The sequence below is a fragment of the Tupaia chinensis genome, unplaced genomic scaffold, assembly GCF_000334495.1.
Source record: "Tupaia chinensis unplaced genomic scaffold, TupChi_1.0 Scaffold145519_1, whole genome shotgun sequence".
Taxonomy (NCBI): domain Eukaryota; kingdom Metazoa; phylum Chordata; class Mammalia; order Scandentia; family Tupaiidae; genus Tupaia; species Tupaia belangeri.
In genome coordinates this window covers 1660744-1684305 of record NW_006205376.1, presented here as the reverse complement: position 1 = coordinate 1684305, position 23562 = coordinate 1660744, and the positions used below count along the sequence as shown (strand labels likewise).

At 40.0% G+C, this 23562-nt stretch overlaps 1 protein-coding gene across 1 annotated transcript in view; it reads left to right on the top strand.

Annotated features, from left to right (window-relative positions):
- The window catches only part of PKP2 (plakophilin 2), a gene marked incomplete at its 5' end in the record, with an annotated part of 109934 nt that overhangs the window by 27488 nt on the left and 58884 nt on the right, over nt 1-23562 (top strand). Inside the window, 2 exon segments of the mRNA XM_014584052.2 lie at nt 8049-8184; nt 23140-23347. Coding sequence (XP_014439538.1) covers nt 8049-8184; nt 23140-23347 — 344 coding nt within the window.

The following is a 23562-nucleotide window of genomic DNA, read 5'->3' as shown; positions in this document are numbered from 1 at the left end:
CTGCTGAGGTCCCCCAAGTTCCAGAGACTAGAACTCAGAATTAATTCTGTTCTCTGATTTTCAAATGGCAAATTTTGCTTTCTATGGAAAGGAAAGAGAACCAAAGGTATTTCATAATGTAAGAAAATGAAATGATCAAGAAGGCACCTCTGCCTGCCAGACTTCCCTCTATCTTCAGTGTACCCCATGGGTCATTTCAGTTTGCAGACCACTCCCTGAGACACCCACCCCGAGACCACGTGCTCTGCTTTCCCGGCATTGCATTGTCTTACATTTCGGAATCTGTCCAGCCTCTATTTCTGGAATCTACTCTTTTATGCCAGTAAAATGCCCACATGTAAAGGAGTGTTCTTTCATATATGTGGAACATTTCTATAGAATAGCTAGATAAAACCATAAACCTACATAATGACAGGCATTAACAATGGATCTGACTTTCCCACAGAAGAATGGCCAGACAGTTACTAATGTAGCTAAAAACCAAGACATTGATGTACAAGAGACAGTCATCACCTTTACTAATTCAGACTGATGAGAAAGGTTTTAAAAAAAATTGGCCAGCTTAGCAGGCCAACAGTAATGCATTGCTCAAGCCAAGCTGGATCCACACAGAAGATTGCAGCGTCAGTTCTCCAGTGAACCTGTATGCACTGGCTGACTGGGGAGTGTGAGACCCTGGTTAGGGTGCTTTCTCTCTCTCTCTCTCTCTCTCTCTTTCTCTCTCTCTCTCTTTATCTCTTTCTCTTAAAAAATAAATAAAACTTTAAATAATAATAATAATAGGGGCCGACCCTGAGCCCTGTGGTTAATGGAGTCAGATCCCACGTGGCTGACTGTGGTTCAGATCCCTCCCCCAGCAGCTTGAAAACCATGCCACAGGTGTGCACTATGCCCCAAATCCCAACAAGAGAAAGAAATGGAGGAGAAGGGGTTGCAGTGTGACTATTCCCCCACTGGGCAGCGCTTTCTCTCTCTCTCTCTCTCTCTGGTGAGACATGTGCCTTCTAACAATAATAATAATAATAATAAAAGCCCTATTTCCATCATCATAAAAAGGGGGGATGTTTAAAAAATTACCAAGTAAGGGACCAGCAGTAAACATAATGGCTGTGTCGCTGGACTCCTACGTAGTCAACTGCGGTTCGCGTCCCGGACCTGGTGGCTTAAAACACGCCGGGCGCATGTGCGTACGTGCCCAAGATCCCGAGAGGAGAATGGAGGAGAAGGGATTGTGGCGTGGCCACCCCCCCTGGGGGGTGATTTCTCGCTTTCTGTCTCTCTGTCTCTGTCTGTCTGGCAAGCGCACACACCCTATAGCAAAAACCTCTCCAAAAAAAATTACCAAGTAAAACAATTCTTTATGAATTTTTGTGAAAATATGATTAATCTCTCTACCTATTGGGGACTAGTGGTTTAGCAAATGAATATGAGGTTCTTTCAGGCCCCAGCACTGCAGTAAGCTTCACAGGAGACAAAAATCGAGTGGGTTATATGAAAGTCTTGAAGAAAATCAGTGAAAACGAAGAAAGAATATGTCGAGCACTTGGTGTATGGTATGTACTAGTGTCTGTAGGGATTCCGAGCACACCAGAGCAGCATGTGCTGGGATTAGGTTAGGGAGACTGAGGAAAGAGAGTGGGTCTTCTGTAGGATCACCAGTCAAGCCTATGACCCAGAGCAGAAAACAGGGCATATACCTTCCCTCCACAGTCTCTTAACCAGCCACTGCTTTCATCTTTTTTTTTTTTTTTCATTTTTCTAGTCTCTTTCAATTATATCTACCTTTCCAATTAGGGGTATTTTTTAGGTTTTTGCCATAGGGCACGTGAAGGCATTACTACCTCAGCTAAGTGCCCTCAGAGCTGCCCCTTTCTTTGTAGAGCTGTATTCCAGAGTCATCTTTCCAAAGCAGTACTTTCATCATACTTTACAGTCTTCGTGAGGTAGGGGAATTTGCATTTACTGAGTGCCTGACAACGCTTGCAGGAGCTATCCATTCATTATCTTACATTTGGTGGCCTTCAGATGTGGCCTTCATATGGGAAACCAGCCAGGGGCAGGGCTGTATGCATATTGTTGGTTGGCAGGAGTGCCGCTTGGGGGTGGAGGGGATTGCATATACACACAAATTATTGTTTGTAACTTTTTCCTCTAGTGCCTCATTCTGGGTATTTTACACTGCTTCCTCTTACATTTTTGTTTGTTTACACTGACACTATTTTAACAGATTAGCTAACGTTGAAAGGACTCACTTCTTTGTTTTTAAGAATTATTTTATTTAACTTTATTTATTTCAATTTGATCAGAGAAGGACAGAGTCAGAGAAAGTGAGAAAGCAAACCAACAGGTCTGGGACGCAAACCATGATCAGACATGTGGGAGTCTTGCGCCCTTAACCACCATGCCACCTGCTGGCCACCGAAGAGACTCACTTCTGAAGACTATGTCCAGGGGAAAATGAGGCCAAGGAACCACTGCTCTGCTCTTTCTAATCTCCCAGCCCATCCATCCCCCAAGCCACATTTCTGCAGGCTTTAAGAAGTGTTTTATACATGAGTGGGAAAGAAGGAGGAGGGAAAAGAGAAAAAAAGGATGGAAGTAGAGATGCTATAAGGTAATAGAAGGAAAGGAGTTGTTCTTACTACAGAAGAGCACCAAAAATATTTTACAGAAGTGATCATATAAGGGGACAAAGTTCATTGAAAAATGGAATTAATGTCCGTGTTCATTTTGGTGCAAAACCCTAAATCCATGCGTGCCTTTTTTTCAGAACACACATTTCCCGTGAACTTAAGCACGTGCATGAGAGAGAGAGGGAGGGAGAGAGATGAACACCCTCCACAAGGTCTGATCACTCCATGGCCCCCTTTCTCTAGCCCTCCAGCCCATCAGATCCTAGGCACTTGGGTGTGTGGCCAGCAGTCTCCTGCAGTCTCAGGCAGACCGAGCAGGCAAGGGATTTGACCCTGTCTCCCTGTGAGATCTGGCTTCTCCTGAGCAGCACATTACTACTGTGCCATGAAACTGCCCTTCCATGAACTTTTGAAGACCATCATTTTGAATCGAGCCCTGAAAAATGGATATTAATTAGGTAGACAAAAAAAAAAAAAAAATCAAAGAAAGTGACTTGGGAAGCAGGCGGCAGTATTTCAGCAAGTATTAAAGTCCAGTGTGATTGGAGGGCAGGGCAATACATCAAAGGAGGACAGAGCATGGCAGGTACTAGAGCCAGACTAGGACCAGAAAATATGCCATGTTATGGAACTGGACTTTATAAATAATGCCGAAACAGGACTTGGACACGCTGGCAACTGTACAAGACCTTGTTGAGGAAGTCTTCATTTAGTTTAGAAATAGTTTTTAGTGGTGAAGTGAAGCAGCATTGGGTCAGTAGGCCCAGTTAACAACTCTTTGTGAATCGTGTTCAAGAAAATGAAGGATTAGAGTAATGGAACTATGTGTGGGTGTTAGAGAAGGGAAATTCAAACTTTCCTGAGTCATTTATGGCTTATGAGATGGATTAATTGCTGACTCAAAAAAAAAAAGCTGCATTAAACAGAAGGCTAGTCTTAGATAACAAATGATCTTTCATCAGTTAAAACACCTCCTGGGATGGATAGTAAAGGTTTCAAATTGCAGTGGGGATTGAGACTAACTTTAGAGTTTGATTTTTCCGGTAACACCAGCAGAGTTTATTTGCATATGGTATTTCCATGGCTTTTAAAAGATACGATTATATTAAATAAAAGTGACTCAAATTCTAGTTTGGTAATAACCTGCATTTTTTTTTTGTCATTTAAAATGTTGTACTCCTGAGGTACAGCATTTTAAAATATGAGATCATTATATACCGCATAAGTCTCAGTATGCATGCCAGAAGTGCTTTGCTTCACTCGCCTTACATTTCTAGTTTCCAACATGTGTTCAGCAGCAAAGGGTATTAGGGTTTGGACATGAGGCTCATTATGCCTTATCCTCTTACCTATGTCACCCCACCCCACACAGACTCACCATGCACAATGCTACACGCGCACACCTGCACATATCTGCACGTACTATTGAGTAGCTTGATAGACAGAAAACACCCACTCAGGTGTTTTCTTTTGTTCAATGTCTCCATTACCTGGAATGACTCAGCTTCTTTGAGGCCAAAGAAGGGTCCTGCATTACCTTGAAGGCATGTCTCTGGCCTTGATTCTAAGATGCAGTCATCCTGAGTAAGGCTTCTCTCAGTCAGTGGTTCCAGAATGCTAATGTGCCAACCTCCAGGTTGGTAATAGACTGCTTAGCTCTCCAGGCAGAAATAAAAGGAGAGGGAGGGAAAGAAGACAGATCTGTGAGGCATTTGGGAGTTATCACTTTACAAGGAGCAATTTTGTTTGCCCTCTATAAACTATCACTCTGTGCCAGGGTACATCAGATTTCACCATTACGTAAAATTAGTAAAGGACAAAAGTATGCTACTCTATAACTGAATATCAGAATAGCAAAGCAAATGGCAACAGAATGTTTTTAAAATTATTTTAAGAAAGGCATATTTATAACTGCATTTAGTCGTTACCTTTCCTGATGTACTAGATTACACTGGCATGACTTATTTTAGCATAACGAAACTCGATTTTCCTGGCTCTTACTGTTTACTTATTATCACATGCAATAAATATAACATGTTTGACTGCTTATATTTTTTATTTCTTTTCAGGTAAAAAATTCTGAGCAGCTTTGAGAAAAATCTAATGAGCGTAGAAATAATTTTTAATTTCCATGAACAAGTTTCTTTTACATTCCATCTAAAAATTCTTACCATGCTATTAAATTCACTTTTTTTTTACTTTTTTTGTTTTTTGGTTTTTTTTTTTTTTTGAGAGCTTTTTGCTATAGGATACGTGCGCTTGCGTAAAGACAGAGAGAGACAAAAAGACAGAAAGCGAGAAATCACCCCCCGGGGTGATGACCATGCCACAATCCCTTCTCCTCCATTCTTCTCTTGGGATCTTGAGCACACACGCACGTGCTCCCTGTATGAGTTTAAGCCACTAGGTCTGGGACTTGAACCGTGGTCACCTACATGGGAGCCTAGTGACATAGCCATTATGCCAACTGCTAGCCCCAAAATTCACTTTTTAAGATGTAATTATTATAATATGCATAATTACCTTAAAAAGAGCTCATGGCCTGACCACAGTGGCACATATGTAACACTCCACCTCTTGGGAGGCTGGGGCTGCACGGGAGGCCCAGCTTCAGTTCCCAGGCCAACCTGAACACACCAGATGCAGTTGTCTGCACCTTTATGCCTAGCTGATTCAGAGACTGGGCCAGGAGGATTACGGCACAGTGAAAGACTGTCAAAAAAATAATACCGCCCCTTCTTTCATGTTCCTTCTCTCTTTTAAAGGAGAGAAAAAGAGTTCACTCTCTTTCTTTGCTTACTTTATGATTCGGTTCAATTCAGTAACAAAAAAAAAAAAAATCAAAGAAAGTGACTTGGGAAGCAGGCGGCAGTATTTCAGCAAGTATTAAAGTCCAGTGTGATTGGAGGGCAGGGCAATACATCAAAGGAGGACAGAGCATGGCAGGTACTAGAGCCAGACTAGGACCAGAAAATATGCCATGTTATGGAACTGGACTTTATAAATAATGCCGAAACAGGACTTGGACACGCTGGCAACTGTACAAGACCTTGTTGAGGAAGTCTTCATTTAGTTTAGAAATAGTTTTTAGTGGTGAAGTGAAGCAGCATTGGGTCAATAGGCCCAGTTAACAACTCTTTGTGAATCATGTTCAAGAAAATGAAGGATTAGAGTAATGGAACTATGTGTGGGTGTTAGAGAAGGGAAATTCAAACTTTCCTGAGTCATTTATGGCTTATGAGATGGATTAATTGCTGACTCAAAAAAAAAAAGCTGCATTAAACAGAAGGCTAGTCTTAGATAACAAATGATCTTTCATCAGTTAAAACACCTCCTGGGATGGATAGTAAAGGTTTCAAATTGCAGTGGGGATTGAGACTAACTTTAGAGTTTGATTTTTCCGGTAACACCAGCAGAGTTTATTTGCATATGGTATTTCCATGGCTTTTAAAAGATACGATTATATTAAATAAAAGTGACTCAAATTCTAGTTTGGTAATAACCTGCATTTTTTTTTTTGTCATTTAAAATGTTGTACTCCTGAGGTACAGCATTTTAAAATATGAGATCATTATATACCGCATAAGTCTCAGTATGCATGCCAGAAGTGCTTTGCTTCACTCGCCTTACATTTCTAGTTTCCAACATGTGTTCAGCAGCAAAGGGTATTAGGGTTTGGACATGAGGCTCATTATGCCTTATCCTCTTACCTATGTCACCCCACCCCACACAGACTCACCATGCACAATGCTACACGCGCACACCTGCACATATCTGCACGTACTATTGAGTAGCTTGATAGACAGAAAACACCCACTCAGGTGTTTTCTTTTGTTCAATGTCTCCATTACCTGGAATGACTCAGCTTCTTTGAGGCCAAAGAAGGGTCCTGCATTACCTTGAAGGCATGTCTCTGGCCTTGATTCTAAGATGCAGTCATCCTGAGTAAGGCTTCTCTCAGTCAGTGGTTCCAGAATGCTAATGTGCCAACCTCCAGGTTGGTAATAGACTGCTTAGCTCTCCAGGCAGAAATAAAAGGAGAGGGAGGGAAAGAAGACAGATCTGTGAGGCATTTGGGAGTTATCACTTTACAATTTTGTTTGCCCTCTATAAACTATCACTCTGTGCCAGGGTACATCAGATTTCACCATTACGTAAAATTAGTAAAGGACAAAAGTATGCTACTCTATAACTGAATATCAGAATAGCAAAGCAAATGGCAACAGAATGTTTTTAAAATTATTTTAAGAAAGGCATATTTATAACTGCATTTAGTCGTTACCTTTCCTGATGTACTAGATTACACTGGCATGACTTATTTTAGCATAACGAAACTCGATTTTCCTGGCTCTTACTGTTTACTTATTATCACATGCAATAAATATAACATGTTTGACTGCTTATATTTTTTATTTCTTTTCAGGTAAAAAATTCTGAGCAGCTTTGAGAAAAATCTAATGAGCGTAGAAATAATTTTTAATTTCCATGAACAAGTTTCTTTTACATTCCATCTAAAAATTCTTACCATGCTATTAAATTCACTTTTTTTTTTACTTTGTTTTGTTTTGTTTTGTTTTTTGAGAGCTTTTTGCTATAGGATACGTGCGCTTGCGTAAAGACAGAGAGAGACAAAAAGACAGAAAGCGAGAAATCACCCCCCGGGGTGATGACCATGCCACAATCCCTTCTCCTCCATTCTTCTCTTGGGATCTTGAGCACACACGCACGTGCTCCCTGTATGAGTTTAAGCCACTAGGTCTGGGACTTGAACCGTGGTCACCTACATGGGAGCCTAGTGACATAGCCATTATGCCAACTGCTAGCCCCAAAATTCACTTTTTAAGATGTAATTATTATAGTATGCATAATTACCTTAAAAAGAGCTCATGGCCTGACCACAGTGGCACATATGTAACACTCCACCTCTTGGGAGGCTGGGGCTGCACGGGAGGCCCAGCTTCAGTTCCCAGGCCAACCTGAACACACCAGATGCAGTTGTCTGCACCTTTATGCCTAGCTGATTCAGAGACTGGGCCAGGAGGATTACGGCACAGTGAAAGACTGTCAAAAAAATAATACCGCCCCTTCTTTCATGTTCCTTCTCTCTTTTAAAGGAGAGAAAAAGAGTTCACTCTCTTTCTTTGCTTACTTTATGATTCGGTTCAATTCAGTAACATCATTGGTGGCACATCAGAGTGATGTATCACATCAGAGTGATCAGAGTGGAGTATTTCTGCCACCAGCACCCAATACCTTCTGATCTCAGGTGTTGATGTTTCTTTTGGCTGGAGAATAACCCAGGCTCAGATGTTCTAGGTGGTTTTCAATATTAGCTGAGCCATCTCTACAGGATCAGGTTGGCAGGCAAGAGGGAGCAGGTTTGGAATCTTGCTGAATCTGTGACTGTTTCTCTAGGAATGCAGACATGGAGATGACTCTGGAGCGAGCAGTGAATTTGCTTGATGCGGACCACACGCCCCTGACCAGGATTTCTGCTGCCGCTACTTTCATACAGCATGAGTGCTTCCAGAAATCTGAAGCACGGAAAAGGGCAAGTATCATCTTAACACAGTGCAAAACCTAGCACTGTTATGGTGACCCTGCACGCTGAAACCAGTAATTTATTCAATTTTTAAAAATATTTTTATTGATTTTTTTTTTAATTTAAAAGAAAGTATAGAGTGCTGGCCCCATAGCCGAGTGGTTAAGGAAGCCAATCTCACACAGCTGTCCTCAGTTCAAATCCCAGCCCTGGCAGCTTGATAAACATGCCACGTATGTGTATATGAGTATCGAAAATTCTGACAATTGATAAACATGCCACGTATGTGTATATGAGTGTCAAAAATTCTGACAAGACAGAGAAATGAAGAAGGGATTGTGGTGTGACCATGTCCCAGTTGTGTGTGTGTGTGGGGGGTGCTTTCTCCTTCTTATTTGTTTCTCTTTCTTTCTTTATGGCAAGTACATGTGCCATCTGACCATTAAAAATAGAAATATTTTCTTCAAGTTTTATTTGTCATTCCATTCCTTTAATGATTCTTGATTTTAATGTGATCTAGCACACCAACTTTTTCCTTTATGGTTTGTGCCTGTCATGGTGTATCCAAGAAGTCTTTTAATACTCCAAGGTTAGAAGGTAACTTCCTTGGGGCCAGCAGGTGGAGTGGTGATTAAGGCACTGAACTCCCACATGGCAGACCTTGGTTTGAGTCCTGGACCTGGTGGCTTGTTTTCTCTCTCGAGTGCATGGTGCCCTATAGCCAAATTTAAAAATAATAATAATAATAAATAAAATTAAATAAATAACTAAAAAAGTAAGATAACCTCCTGTATTTTCTTAAAGAAATAGTGTAAGTATTAGATTTCATAGTTTGGTCTGTTGCCCATTTGCAGTTAGTTTTGGAGATATTGTGAGATGTGGATTTAAGTTCCTTTTTTGTTGTTTTTTATGTATTCAGTTGCTTAGGTGCCATTTGTTGAAAAGACTATCATTTTACTGCTGAATTATCTTTGTACCTTTGTTGAAAAGGAACTGATTACATATGTGCGAGTCCACTTCTGGACTGTGTGTCCTGTTCCATTGATCTGTTTGTCTAAACTTATACAACTGTCACACTGTCTCAGCTACTGTAGTTTTATCATTAAGTCTTGATATTGGGTAATTTTAGCCCTCTAACTTTATTGTTCTTTTTCAAAGTTGTTTGGGATAGTTAGGTCTTTTGAAGTTCCATTTGAATTTTCGGATTGGCTTCTCAGATTCTTTTTGTGAAAAGTGCTGGGAATTTGAAACTGCATTAAATCTGTAGATCATCATGGGTAGAATTGATATTTTAACAATATTGAATCTTCTGACCCATGAATATGGTATATCTTACCACCTATTTAGATCTTCTTTAATTTCTCTCTGCAGTATTTTATAGTTTTTTTCTACAGGTTTTTCATGTCTTTTGTCAGATTTATCCTTTATCATGTTTCTAGATGCTTTTTTTCAAAAGAATTATTTATTTAATTTTATTTGTTCTTCTTATTGTTTTTTAATTTTGCTATAGGCTCACCAGAGAGAGACAGAGAAAGTGAGAAATGAGAAACCAAGCTACCAGGTTTGGGATTTGAATCATGGTTAGCTTTGTGGGAGTCCCACACCTTAACCAGCATGCCACTTGCTAGACCCTCTAGATGCTCTTATAAAATGCTTTTTCATTTTAATTTTTGATTCTTCATTATTACTACATAGAAATATAATTGATTTTTATATTAATCTTATATCCTGAGGTATTAAATTAACCTATAGTTCCAGTAACATTTTTGAAGTGGATCAGATTTTTACAGGAAGAATATGCCATCTATGAATAGAGACCATTTATTTTATCCTTTGTGATCTGTATGCTTTATATTACTTTTTCTTTTTTCTTTCTTTTTTTTAATTTAAAAGTTTTTTTACTTTTGTTACTGGCTGAAACCTCTCCTACAATCTTGCAGAGTGGTGAGAACAGACATGTTATACTGTCGCTGAGCATAGGAGAAAGGCATTCAGCCCTTTTTTTCCCGTCATTCACTGTGATGCTACCTATCTGTAAGTTTTCATAAATGATCATGACAGGCCAAAGAACTCCTCTTCTACTCTTAATTTAATAAAGTTTGTTTTGTTTTGCCTTTTGTTTTTTAAGAAAAATCAGGAATAAATGCTGGGTTTTGTCAAATGCTTTTTATGCAACTAGTGAGATATTTTTATAGTTTCTTCATTTTATTTTTCCTGGAATAAACTCCACTTGGTTATGATATATTGTCACTTTTTATTTATGTATTTATGTTTAAGGTTGTTGCCACTAGGGCACCTGCTGGAGAGAAACAGTGAGAGAGAAAGTGAGAAATCATCCTCTGGGGGAATGACCATGTTCCAATACTCTCTCCTCCATTCTACTCCTGAACATAGAGAAGACAGTTAAAGTCACTGTTTGAATGTTCTTGTCTGTTAATTCTAACGTGGGTGGCCATTCTGGGTGAATTTCTATTGATTGGATTTTCTCTACATGGTTATAGTTTTTTCTTTGCACACCTGGCAATTTTTATTGGCTGCTAAGCATTGTGAATTTTATCTTCTTGAATTTTATATAATGTAAGTTTTTGTAAATATTCTATGACATAGTTCAGTTAGTTGGAAATGGTTTCATCCTTTAAAATACTGCTTGTAAGATTTGATAGGTAGGACCAGAGCAGCATTTATTCTAAAACATTTATTACTCTAGTCCCCACTTAATAAGCCAAGAAGTTTCTGAAAACAACCAGATATACCATAAATTATGGGGGTTTTGTCCCTGGCTGGTAAGAACAGTCACTGTCCTGGCTTTGTGACCTTCAAGAGTTATTTCCAGAAATCCTAATAGGTGGTTCTTTGCCTTGGCCTCAGGCAGTGTCCTCCCACACATGTACTAATTGGATTCTCTCTTTCTTCCTTCCTTCCTTCCTTCCTCCCTTTCTTTCTTTCTTTCTTCCTTCCTTCCTTCCTTCCTCCCTTTCTTTCTTTCTTTCTTCCTTCCTTCCTTCATTCCTCCCTTTCTTTCTTTCTTTCTTTCTCCCTTCCTTCCTTTCTTTCTTTCTTTCTTTATTTATTTATTTCTCTATTTATTTAAATTTGACCAGAGAGGGATAGAGGAGAGAGAGAGAGAGAGAGAAAGCTGCCAGGTCAGAGACTTGAACCACAGTCAGCCATGTGTGAGTTCAACACGTCTAGCCATTATGCCACCTGCAGGCCCCACTGCTGAGTCATTTTTAATTTGGTAAATAACTCCAGATAAATTTTCCCGAAAATTGTACGAATGTACATACTCGTCATACTCAACCAGCATTGTGTCACAGTGTTCATTTCCATGCACTTTTATTCTTTTTTGTTGGATAATCTAAGCCATAAAGTCATTTTAATAGAAATCTTCTTACTTTTCAGAATCAAGACTATGGGACTAGCAGCTGGCGTAATGGCTATGTCACTGGAATTCCATGTAGTTGACCATGGTTTGAGTCCCAGACCTGGTGGCTTAAACACACGCCAGGTGCACATGTGTGCATGCCCAATATCCTGAGAGGAGAATGGAGAAGGGATTGTGGAGTGGCCATCCCCCCTGTGGGGTGATTTCTTGCTTTCTGTCTCTCCATCTCTCTCTCTCTTTCTGGCAAGTGCACGCACCCTATAGCAAAAACCTCTAAAAAAAAAAAGAGAGAGAGAGAGAGAATTAAGAGTAATAGTTTGTTATTAATCATACGGAGTTACAGAGAAAAATTTTTTAGAATCTTGTGTGCGCACGCACATGGAGTTTTAATTTCATTGTCTTTCATGCGTAAACTAAGCCCATTATGTACTATCTACCTTTTTTTTAGGTTAAGTTTCTTTAAAATAGAATGAAAACCTAATGGCATTAACACATATGAGTTCAAATCTTTCCACACTTCTAGCCACTTAAATTAATTTCATCCATAACTAATTACAGAACTTTTTAAAACTCTTCACCTTGATTCGATCTTTCAAAAAGCATTTGAATTAGTTTTCAAAGAAATAAGAACTCTTTCTGTATTTATATTTCACCCATTTATAGAAAAGGTAAATAAATTACCTCACTACAATAACAAATGCTATTGACCTAAATACCTTGGGAAGCAAACCCAAATTACTCTTGGTAAAAGTGTAACTTAACTAGTAGAAATACGAGTACAGAGGCCACGTCAAGAAACTTAGCAGCTTCGACAGTACTCTGGGAATTGAATAGGCTTCACAGAAGGAACAGAGAATGTGGTGAATCCTGAAGATCAGTTAAATTGAGGCCAGAAAAAAACTTTCCACTAGGGCTGGCACGTGGCATGGTAGTTAAAGGTACTGGTCTCCCACATGGCCAATTGTGGTTTGAGTCCCAGACCTGGTGACTTGCATTCTCACTTTCTCTCTCTCTCTCTTTGTCCTTTTTTGGTCAAATTTAAATAAATTTTTAGAAGTTAAGTAAAATAGTACTTTTTAAAAAAAGCTTCCACTGTTTTTTGTTTTGTTTTGTTTTGTTTGAGAAGTTTTTGCAGTAGGGCACATGTGCTTGCCAGAAAGATAGAGAGAGACAGAAAGTGAGAAATCACCCCAGGGGGGATGGCCACACCGCAATTCCTTCTCCTCCATTCGCTTCTCAGGATCTTGGGCACACATGCACATGCGCCTGGCATGAGTTTAAGCCACCAGGTCCAGGACTCGAACCGCGGTCAACTACATGGGAGTGCAGTGACATAGCCATTACCCCAACTGCTGGTCCCTCCACTGATTTTTTTTACTTGCATTTCTTTAATCATGAAGTTGAGCACCTTTCAGTATGTTTGTAAACTTTGTATTTCTTCAGTCACTTGTCATTTTTTATCTATTGTCTATATTTTCTGCTAAGGTGCATCTCTTACCATTTGTAGGACTTCTTTACCTTATTGTATATTAGTCCATTGTTACAAATGTGGTAAATGGTTCCTTCTGCTTTATTTTTGTCCTTTTTTTTCTTTTTTTTTGAGAGGTTTTTGCTATAGGGCACATACGCTCGCCAGAGAGACAGAAAAAGACAGACAGTAAGCGAGAAATCAACCCCCAGTGGGCATGGCCACACCGCAATCCCTTCTCCTCCATTCTCCTCTCAGGATCTTGGGCACGCACGCACACGCACCGTGAGTTTAAACCACTGCGTCCGGGACTTGAACCATGGTTGACTACATGGGAGTCCAGTGACACAGCCATTATGCTAACTGCTGGTCCCTTTTTGTCCTCTTTTTAACTTTGCTTGTGATATCTTTCATCATGTACAATTTAAAAATTCTTCAGAAGGTAAATTTGTCAGTATTTTTTTCATGGCATCTGTATTTTACTTACTGCTTTAAAAGAACTATTTCCTACATCTAGATCGTTTGTAATTTCTAAATTATATAATAATTGAGTATTTGTCACTGACCATTTGTCTATACAAGGGAAGATCAAAAAGTTCAAGAAAAAAATGTAATTAAAGTATGAGTTTATTTGGGAGCAAAAAAAGTAGTGAAATCTGTTTGTAGGTTTTTCATAATATGCATTTTTCATGACCTTGTCAAAGACCTCTAGTATGCTTATTCCATGGCAAAAATGAGTGAGTGAAGATTTTTAAAGATATTTCATTAGTAATTAACTTTCTTTATATGTGTAAGTGAAAAGAGTTGAAATAAAAATTGGTGCTCTTGTGGATAGTCAGATGTTTAAATCTTTTATTCCCATTTTCCAAAAACTTGGCATTATTATGTATGCTTTCTTTTTATATTACAGAATTACTTGAATTTTTCTTATGTAACCCAGGTTGAACTAGTTGCTGTCTCTTGAATTATTGTTGGGTCATCAGAAAAGTCTTTTGATAACAAATATCATTTTGTTGTACCAACTTGATGGACTGGTGGCTAAGGGAGCCAGATCCTATATGACTGAGTACATAGCCTCAGCAGCTTGAAAAACATACCGGGTGTGTGTGTGTGTGTGTGTGTGTGGGTGTGTGTGTGTGCCCAAGTCCCAACAACTTGGAAAAAATGGAAGGGAAGGTATTGTAGCATAGCCATACCCTACTGAGGAATTTTTATTCTTCTCCCTCTCTCTATCTGGTAAGCACATGTGCTCTCTGGCAAAAATTTCTTAAAAGTCATTTAACTTATACATGGGATTGAGTCTGTGTTTGCTTCCTTAACTCTCATTCAGTGTCAAAGCTAGTCTTGAGAAAACTGAGATATGAAAATTATTAAGTCATCAGAAAAGTAATGATGCATTTTTGCTTAGAAAAATATGTCATGACTTTTCCAACAGCCCAGTATATTCAAAGCTAACAGTGTATGTGCTTGTTAGAAAAATCTAGAAATTACAATATTATAACCTAAGACTATTAACAAAATCCTGCTAATATTAAGCATGGTGCTATAGTTCTTTAATTTATTAATGACAGATAGTTATAATTTGGCTATTTAAAGATCAAAACTTTAAATCATAATACTTTTCAGTTATTTTATTTGATTAGGACTCTTAGCATTGATCTCTCTCTCTTTCATGTTTAAAACATTTCACAATGTTCTAGTCCTTTTTTTATTTCTCTTACTCCTCCAAGTTTCCTCTGTGAACAATTTTATTCTATTTGTTCCTTGAACATTCATGTTCCTTAGATGCTTTTCTGGGCTGGCCTTATTTGATACCATCTCCTGACCTCCCTCATCCACTCTTCTGGCTTCATTTGTATCTAGAAACTGATGATGCACAATCTCCAGCCTACATGTCCCCTGGGTTCTCAACCACATGCCATCTATTTCCTAGACATCACCACTGAACCCATCAGTGTATCGAAAAGTGAACACATTATCTTTTTGTTTTTCTTCTCAGTTCTCCAGCGCTCCTTCCAAACTTGTTCTTCCTGCTGCGTTGGAAGGCAGGACATTGGTGGTATGAGCATGGACTTTCAGAAGTCACTTGGAGCTGGGTTTGAATCTCAGCATCTGAATTATATGGACAACCTTGGGCAAAACATTCCACCTCAATTTTTTTACCTATAAAGTGGGAATAATAGTTCTAATGCAAAGAGTTATCTTGAGAATGCAATCAGATAATGGTATACCTCCTATCAGAAATAGTAACTGAGAGCATATAATTCCTTCTGTTAGGGAATGGTAGTTCACCTAAGTAATTTGATACCAAAAGTTGCTCAGAATCTTTGAGCCTTCTTTTGTCCTTATCTCTCATATCTCTCATTTTTTCAGTCTTCACATCCTACTAACTTCTTTTTTTTTTCTTTTTTTTTTTTTGCTATAGGGCACGTGTGCTCACCAGAAAGACAGAGAGAGCCAGAGAGACAGAAAGCGAGAAATTGCTCCCCACCACCCCTTTTCCTCCATTCTCCTCTTAGGATCTTGGGCAAGCATGCACACACGCTCAGCGTGAATTGAAGCCACCAGGTCCGGGGCTCGAACTGCGGTCAGCTACATGGGAGTCCAGCAACATAGCCATTACGCTAACTGCTGGTCCTCTACTAATATTACTTCTAAAAGTGACTTGAATCTACCCACATTCTTTCCCTCCTCTCTGTGTCTGTATCTGGGTCCCTTTCACCATCATCCATTAAACCAACTGCCCTCTGATGAATATCCCTGCCTTGATTCTTATCCACTGCTAATGTAGTTTCTTCATAGCACCCAAGAAGACCTTTCTAGTAACCATCTTTCTTGCTTGCAAGGTAAAAGACAAATTCCTTAAATCAGTCTTCCAGACTCTTTAAATGGTCTTTTTTTCCATCCCTGCCTCAAGATCTCACTGAAGTAATGACTGTGAATGTCTTGAAAATCTTATTATAAAACTAATTCAGAGGATAGTTGGTTGCATGTGGTTAAGGCAACTGGATCCCACATGACCAACTAAAGGGCTCGAGTCCCAGATTCGGCGGCTTGAAAAACATGCCCAAAATCCTGAGAAGAGGATGGAGGAGAAGGGATTGTGGTATGGTTGTTCTCCTGGGGGGAGGGTGGTGATTTCTCATTTTCCTTTTCTCTGTCTGTCTCACTCACACTGCACATGCACCATATAGCAAAAACTAAAAAATAAACAAAAAAAAAGAATTCAAATTCAATATGAGAAGTTGAAGAAATTAAGAAACAAGAATGTGCAGCCACAATTCCACTACTGTTTTCATTTTGGTTTTGTTCTCTAATTTTTGAAATGTACATATTGGGTTGTCAGAAAAATCATGACGTATTTTCCTGTGCAAAAATGCACCATGATGTTTCCAGTGACCCAGTAGACACATATCTGCGACCAATCGAATGAGTGGCTTTGATTGTGATTTTCGTTCTTCTGTCTTAGTTCGTTACTGGGTTGCTCATATAAATACCTGGCACTGGGTGAATTTAAGAGAGTTTTATTTGACTCACAGATCTAGCCAGGTGGAAGAAGGTCCAAGGGCATCACAAAATGAAACAGAGGGCAGGATCTTAAGCAGAGTAGCTATCCATAAGTTTCTACCTGTTCTGATCTCCTCCTCTTATAAATCCACCAAAATTCAGTCCTGGGTTCCTGCCGTAATGGTCTTATGACACTCAGAGTCCCCATCTTGGGACACCATGAGGGATTATGTTTTCATTTAACACCTCTACAACACAACTTAGTCTCAACACATGAATTTTGGGAGAACATTCAAACTGTAGCATTTAAAAAATTTTTACTTGCTAGAGAATGTGGGTACTTACTGAAGAGACACAGAGAAAGAGAAAGAGAGAGAAGTTGGAAAGCACCCTGGGGGAATGGCCATGCCGCAGGCCATTCTTTTCCATTCTCATGATTATCTAGCGTGTTTTTCAAACCTCCAGTTCAGAGCTCAAACCATGTAGCCATATGGGATCTCACCACTAACTGACCCCAAACTATAGCATTTTATTTATTTATTTTAAACCTTTTTTTTTTAAGAATTCTTTTTATTTTGCTTTATTTATTTATTATTTTAATTTGATCAGAGAGGGACAGAGTGTGTGTGTGTGTGTGTGTTTGTGTGTGTGTGTGTGTGAGAGAGAGAGAGAGAGAGAACGAGAGGAAAAGTGAGAAAGCAAGCTGCCAGGTCTGGGACTTGAACTGCAGTCAGCCATGTGGGAGTCCAGCGCCCTTAACCACCATGCCACCTGCCAACCCCAGCAATTTATTTTTAAAAGCATACACAGGGCCAGCAGGTGGTAACGTGATTGAGTCATTAGACTCCCACATGACTGACTGCGGTTCGAGGTCCAGACCTGGCAGCTTGCTTTCTCGCTTTCCCACCTCTCTCTCACTGTCTCTGGTGAGTGCCTGTATCAAATTTTAAAAAAAAATGATGATAAATAAAATCAAATAAATAATTGTAAAAAAGGCACAAATAACATGCTCGTTATTTAAAAACAGAAAATGCCAGGTCCCATTTGTAACTCACATTCCTCCCTACTCCTCCCAGACCCTTTACATGCTTGTGTTCATTAGGAGAATTACATAGCTATTTTATTTCATGTTTTGAGTAATATTTCACACATTTTCTCATAACGTGAACAGTACTTTGTGAACACCAGTTTGATGGTGGCATGTTGACAGCGAGAGTAGTAGCGAGCCTGTGCCGGGTAACTACCGTGTGGCAGGCGTGTGCTTGCTAATCTTGCACGTCGGTCTCCATTTGCTTGATGGGAGAACTGATGACTAATAAAATGTCTATCAGTTCAGACGCTGCTCTGCCTCTCCCAGGAAACCTCAGTATACAGATAGGTGACCATTAATCATCAACCAGTTTTCTCTCATTGGTGGGTATTTATGGCTCCTTATTTATCACCATTATAAATAATGTAGTTCCTATCTTTGTGTGTTTGTTTGTATCTGTATTTCAAGTGAGTTCTTATGAAGGTTACTAGAAGTACTATTTTGGAAGTTTTCACACAGATTGATTGCCCTTATGAAAGGTTATACCAATTTACAGGAAGCGATTAATTCTAATGGGAGGGAAAGGAGAGAAAAAGGAGTGACATTTCCTAGAGGAGGTGACATCTGAGCTGGATCATGCAGTGAGTAGCACTTTGCCAAAAGACAGGCAGAGAGGGCCGAACATGCCAGAAGGAGAAGGCAGTGAGAACAAAGGCATGCAGCACAGGAGAACCTTTGCCTCAGCAGGGTTAGGTTGTTACATATGCTTGTTTCTAACCAGAAATCCTAATCATTCATTTATTTTATAGCTATAAGATAAGCAAATCAGAATAAAGCCAAAAAGAAAGTTAAAATTCTAATATATGATTCTGCCCTTTGAGATTTTTAGAAACCATCTCAAATGAAAGTCATCAAACCTCTCTGGTCCCAGCCGCTTCCCGGAATTTCAAGGGCTAGAGCAGCACAGTTGATATTCATCCTAGTGTGCATAGCATTCATTGTCCACTATCCTTCACTTAAATACCAAGGAGTCAGTGTTCTGCATTTAGTATGGTTTATATCATTTGCTTGATAAAATAGATACAAGTAACTGAAGTCTATTTTTAAACTTGGGATAAGTGCCAGACACTAAGGAGTCAAATAACAACAGTATGTAGAGCTAGAGCGGTAGCTGGATTTCAGGCTTTATCCAAGCACCAGTGTGTTCGCAGCCCTGTTTCCAGGCTGGGACAAGTGCTGGAAACCAAGGGGAGGGAGGTGACAGGGTAAGGAAGCTGGTCGCAGGGACTGGGGGGGAGGAAGTGCAGAGAAGGCGTTCCCACTAATCCTATCCTCACAGCTTGAAATGCAATATGGCCAGTAAACAATTGCACATCATATTTTGAAGAAGGCAACTTACAAATTAAAAATTAAGTAATCAAGTACGTCTAAAGCTACCAAAGCACCTCAAGCCAAAGAGGATTATCTTTTTGCATCTAATGTGAATCTTGCTAATATAAAGAATGTCTAGCAGGCATTCATGTATTTAACCATCTGAACGTCTAACTATGAAATATAAATTGAAGGAATTAGGAAACATGTGAATGGCTGCTTGTTTTAAAATACCATGTGCTTTTTGACTTTAAAGAGAATGAAATCATGGGAATAGATGAAGTAATTAAATAGATGATGTCTTGGACCGATTTCATAGACAACTCAAAACCTTTATCTTTGGCACTGCCATGCAAGTATATTAGAGTGACTTTAGACATAGCTCCACCAAATTGCTGTGGTTGTTCTCCCGTCTGTCTCCTGTTCTGTAAATGTCTCTCTAGAAGAGAGCTAGGAAGTAGAAGTATTACTGCTTTTTACTACCAGTGAGCCCTAGGCATAGCAACAGTACTTTCCTCTTAAGGTTCTTGCAAGGTATTATATAATAAAGTTAAAACTTGTAACACCAGGCCAGCCAGAGGTATGGTGGTTAAAGCAGAGCCTTCAACATGGCCAACTACATAGTTTGAGTCCCAGACCCAATGGCTTGGGAAACTTGCTGACCACATAGGCGTACATGTCTAAAATCCCAAAAGAAGGATGAAATGGAGAAGGGATTGTGGCTTTACCATCCTCCAGGGGGGTGTGCTTCCTCACTTAACCTCTGTTTCTCTCTGTCTCTCTCTGGTGAGTGCATGTGCTCTCTGGCAAAAAAAAAAAAGAAAAAGAAAAGAATTCATAATATGATAATATCCCTTTTTTCTTTCTTTCTTCTTTTCTTTTTTTCTAGGTTTTTGCCATAGGGCGCATGTGCTCACCAGAGAGAAAGAGACAGAGACAGAGAAAAAGAAAGTGAGAAATCACTCAATAGAAGGGATGGCCATGCCATAATTCCTTTTCCTCCGGTGATTTTGAAGCTCCTGGGTCTGAGACTAAAACCACAGTTGGCCATGTGGGATCCAGCGCCCAAACCACCACACCACCTAATGCCCCCCCCACACTTTATAATGTAATGCGAGAGGACACATGCGTGTGTCAGAGAGAGAGAGAACCCTTCGCCCTCCCCCCCAGTGGGGCCTGGTCACACAGCAATTCCCTTTCCTCCATTTCTTCATCCCGTCAGCATTCTGGGCACATGTGAGCCCCAGCATGTTGCTGCTGGGGTATGACTTGAACTGTGGTTGGCCACATGGGCTCTGGCTTCCTTTGCACAGTGAGCTATAAGGCCAGCCCAGTGCTAACACCTCTTAATAATAGAAGTATGAGGTGGGGTGGTAGTTGAGGCACTGGACGCCCACGTAGCTGTCTACATACAGTTCAAGTCCCTGGATCTGGTGAATTGCTTTCTCACTGTTCGTCTCTGTGTCTTTCTGGTGAGTGCATGTGCCCTATTACAAATTAAATAATAATAATAAAATTAAATAATTCTTTTAAAAAAGTTAAAAAAAGTGTTATTTTTGCCTTATTGTTGTTGAAGCTATTATTTTTGCTGTTTAAATTATTTTGCAACCCTGACTTTTATTCCTGTTTTACTAGTCTTCTCCCCTGTCTTACTAGTCTTGCCCCCAGCCCTAACAGAAGAAGATACAAGATTAAAAGACTGTGCCCTAAATGTCACTTATCTGTCTATGAAGTCTAGAAAGGGAGTCTAGAGCTTGATGTATAGAAAATACCCAGATGTGTCCCTAGGCCAGGTGTGCAGGTTTTTTTTTTTGGGGGGGGAAGGGGGTTGGAGAGGTTTTTGCTATAGGGCGCGTGCGCTCGCCAGACAGAGAAAGAGAGACAGAGAGATAGAAAGCAAGAAATCACCCCCCAGGGGGCATGGCCACACAGCAAACCCTTTTCCTCCAATCTCCTCTCGGGATCTTGGGCACGCACAGACACCGCCCGGCATTGAGTTTTAAGCCACCGGGTCCAGGACGCGAACCGCAGTCGACTACATGGGAGTCCAGCGACATAGCCATTACGCTAACTGCTGGTCCCAAGTGTGCAGTTTTCACCTGAGTATAAACTCCTGGCAACTAGAGCATCCTTTATAAATGACAAACCTTATCTGAAAGGGAAGCTCATGCCCATTTATAAACAGCTATTTCCACAATATTTCTACATTAAGGAGGTAGAAATGGCTGAGATGTTTACCAAAAGCTCTTGCCAACTTCAAAATCTCTAAATCAGATGTGAATGGAAGCCAGTGAAAAAGAAAGCCCTCAGTAAACAACATTTTATTTCACCAACCTTGTGTCTGCCTCCTTGTTTGCTTCTTTCTTTTTTAAAAAAAAAATTATTTATTTCTTTAATTCCATTCGTTATTATTATTTCTTCAATTTGACCAGACAGAGAGAAAGAGAAAGTGAGGAAGCAAGCAGCCAGGTCCAGGATTCAAACCATAGTCGACCTTGGGGAAATCCAGCACCTTAATCACCATGCCATCTGCCAGCCTTCTTTTTCTTCATTTCTTTTGATATTTTCAACATAAAACAGAGATTTGCCTTGCTCACATTGGCATTATTTGGCCTCTTCTTGCTTTCAAAATGCAAAAAAATCCATTTTTTTCCCCATTCCTGGTTCTGACCCTTTCTCTAATAAGCAGCATGTTCTTTGTTGTATCTTTGGATGGAAGAAATATTTTTAAAATAGATCATTAAAAAGTGTAAATTTTGTCATTTACTTAAATTTAAATGCTTTTGTAAACCAGCATGGCAGTACACTTATAATCCCAACTACCTGGAAGGCAGAGGCAGGAAGATTGAGAGTTTGAGGCTGGCCTGAGCAATATAGTGAGACCCTCTCTCTTTTTAAAAAATGCTCAAAGAGCTGGCCCTGAAATCTAGTGGTTAAGGGAGCCAGATCCCAATGGCCGATCACAGTTTAAATGTCATCCCTAGCAGCTTGCAAAATACTCTGGCTATGCACATGGATGCTCCAAATCCTCACAGGTTGGAGAAATGGAGTAGAAGGGATTGTGATGTGACCATGCCCCCACAGGGTGGTGTTTTCTCCCTCTCCTTATTTCTGGGGTGAGTGTATACACCTTCCAGCAAAAAGAAAGAAAAATTTATGTAATTCACTTCATTGTTTTTATTTTGCTAAAGGCTACATGCATTCATCAGAGAGAAACAGAGGGAAAAGAGAAAGCACTTCCTATAGGGAATGGTCACACTGCTATCCTGTCTCCTCTTCTCTCCTTTTGGGATTTTGGACACACACACACACACACACGTGCCCAGCTTATTTCATAAGCCTTCAGATCTGGGACTAGAGCTATGCAGTCAGCCATGTGGCATCTGGCTTCCTTAAACACCAAGCTATGCATTTAGGGCTAGTTTGTATGGCTGCTAAGATTGCCATGGTAAATGAGGTTTTATTTATTTTTTAAGGAATTATTTATGTTTATTATTATTAATAATTTAACCCAAGAGCGAGAAAGGGAAAGTGAGAAAGCAAGCCACCAAGTCCAGGACTCAAACCATGGTCAGTCTTGCGGGAATCCAGTGCCTTAACCCCCATGCTACCTGCTGGCCCTGTTTTTATTTCTACCATTGAGGAAGGTGATTTCTTTCATTTTATAATGATTATCAAGTTTTGTGGTAGAAAAAAACCATTTATGTCCTTTTAATTTTTTTTAAGTATTTATTTCACGAGAAAGGGAAAATGGGCGAACGAACTCTTGACAGGCTGTTGCCATGCTGTGATCTTCCCCACAGCCTCACAGGTAGTCAGGGGCACAAGCACCCATTTGGCACCCCTCTTCCATAAAGCTTTCCTAACTCCCCCAAATTCTCAGTTCTCTTCATTGTTACTATACTTCAGGCTTTTATCCCTTAACTCTTTCTACCTACTTAAACTTTACCACTCAACTTTCAACTTCAATTGTTTCATAGGTTCAGTCGTAACTTCCCAAATTTCTTGTTAGTGGCTTGGTGACAGGCACTGCCTCACAGCAGGGGTATATTGTACAGGGGACCCAGGTGATGCCAAGTGCAGCTGTTGGCTGAGAAGGGTTAGTCAACATCCCTGAACCTCACCTGCTCACATGACATTGCCTGTCTTAACGCCACATCAAAATGAACAAATATTGGAAATATGCTTCTGCTTCTTCCTCAGGTTAATCAGCTCCATGGCATCCCCAAGCTTCTGCAGCTCCTGAAAGTTCAGAATGAAGACGTTCAGCGAGCTGTGTGTGGGGCCTTGAGAAATCTGGTGTTTGAAGACAATGACAACAAGTTGGAGGTGGCAGAACTAAATGGAGTGCCTCGGCTGCTCCAGGTGCTGAAGCAAACCAGAGACTTGGAGACTAAAAAGCAAATAACAGGTAGTGCTTGCTGAACAGTGAAGTGCACAACACAGTGCACCCCTGCCAGATGTGTTATGTCATCTGTGTGTTTTACTGTAAGTTTCCTGGAACAGACGACTGATGGGATCATTGTCACACCAGAGATGGCTTTAAAGGACCATGGTTACCTGCTGGCTTAGAGCCTGGTGTCAAGCCATGTTTGAACACCTTTTGTTTTCCTGAAAGGGGAAAGT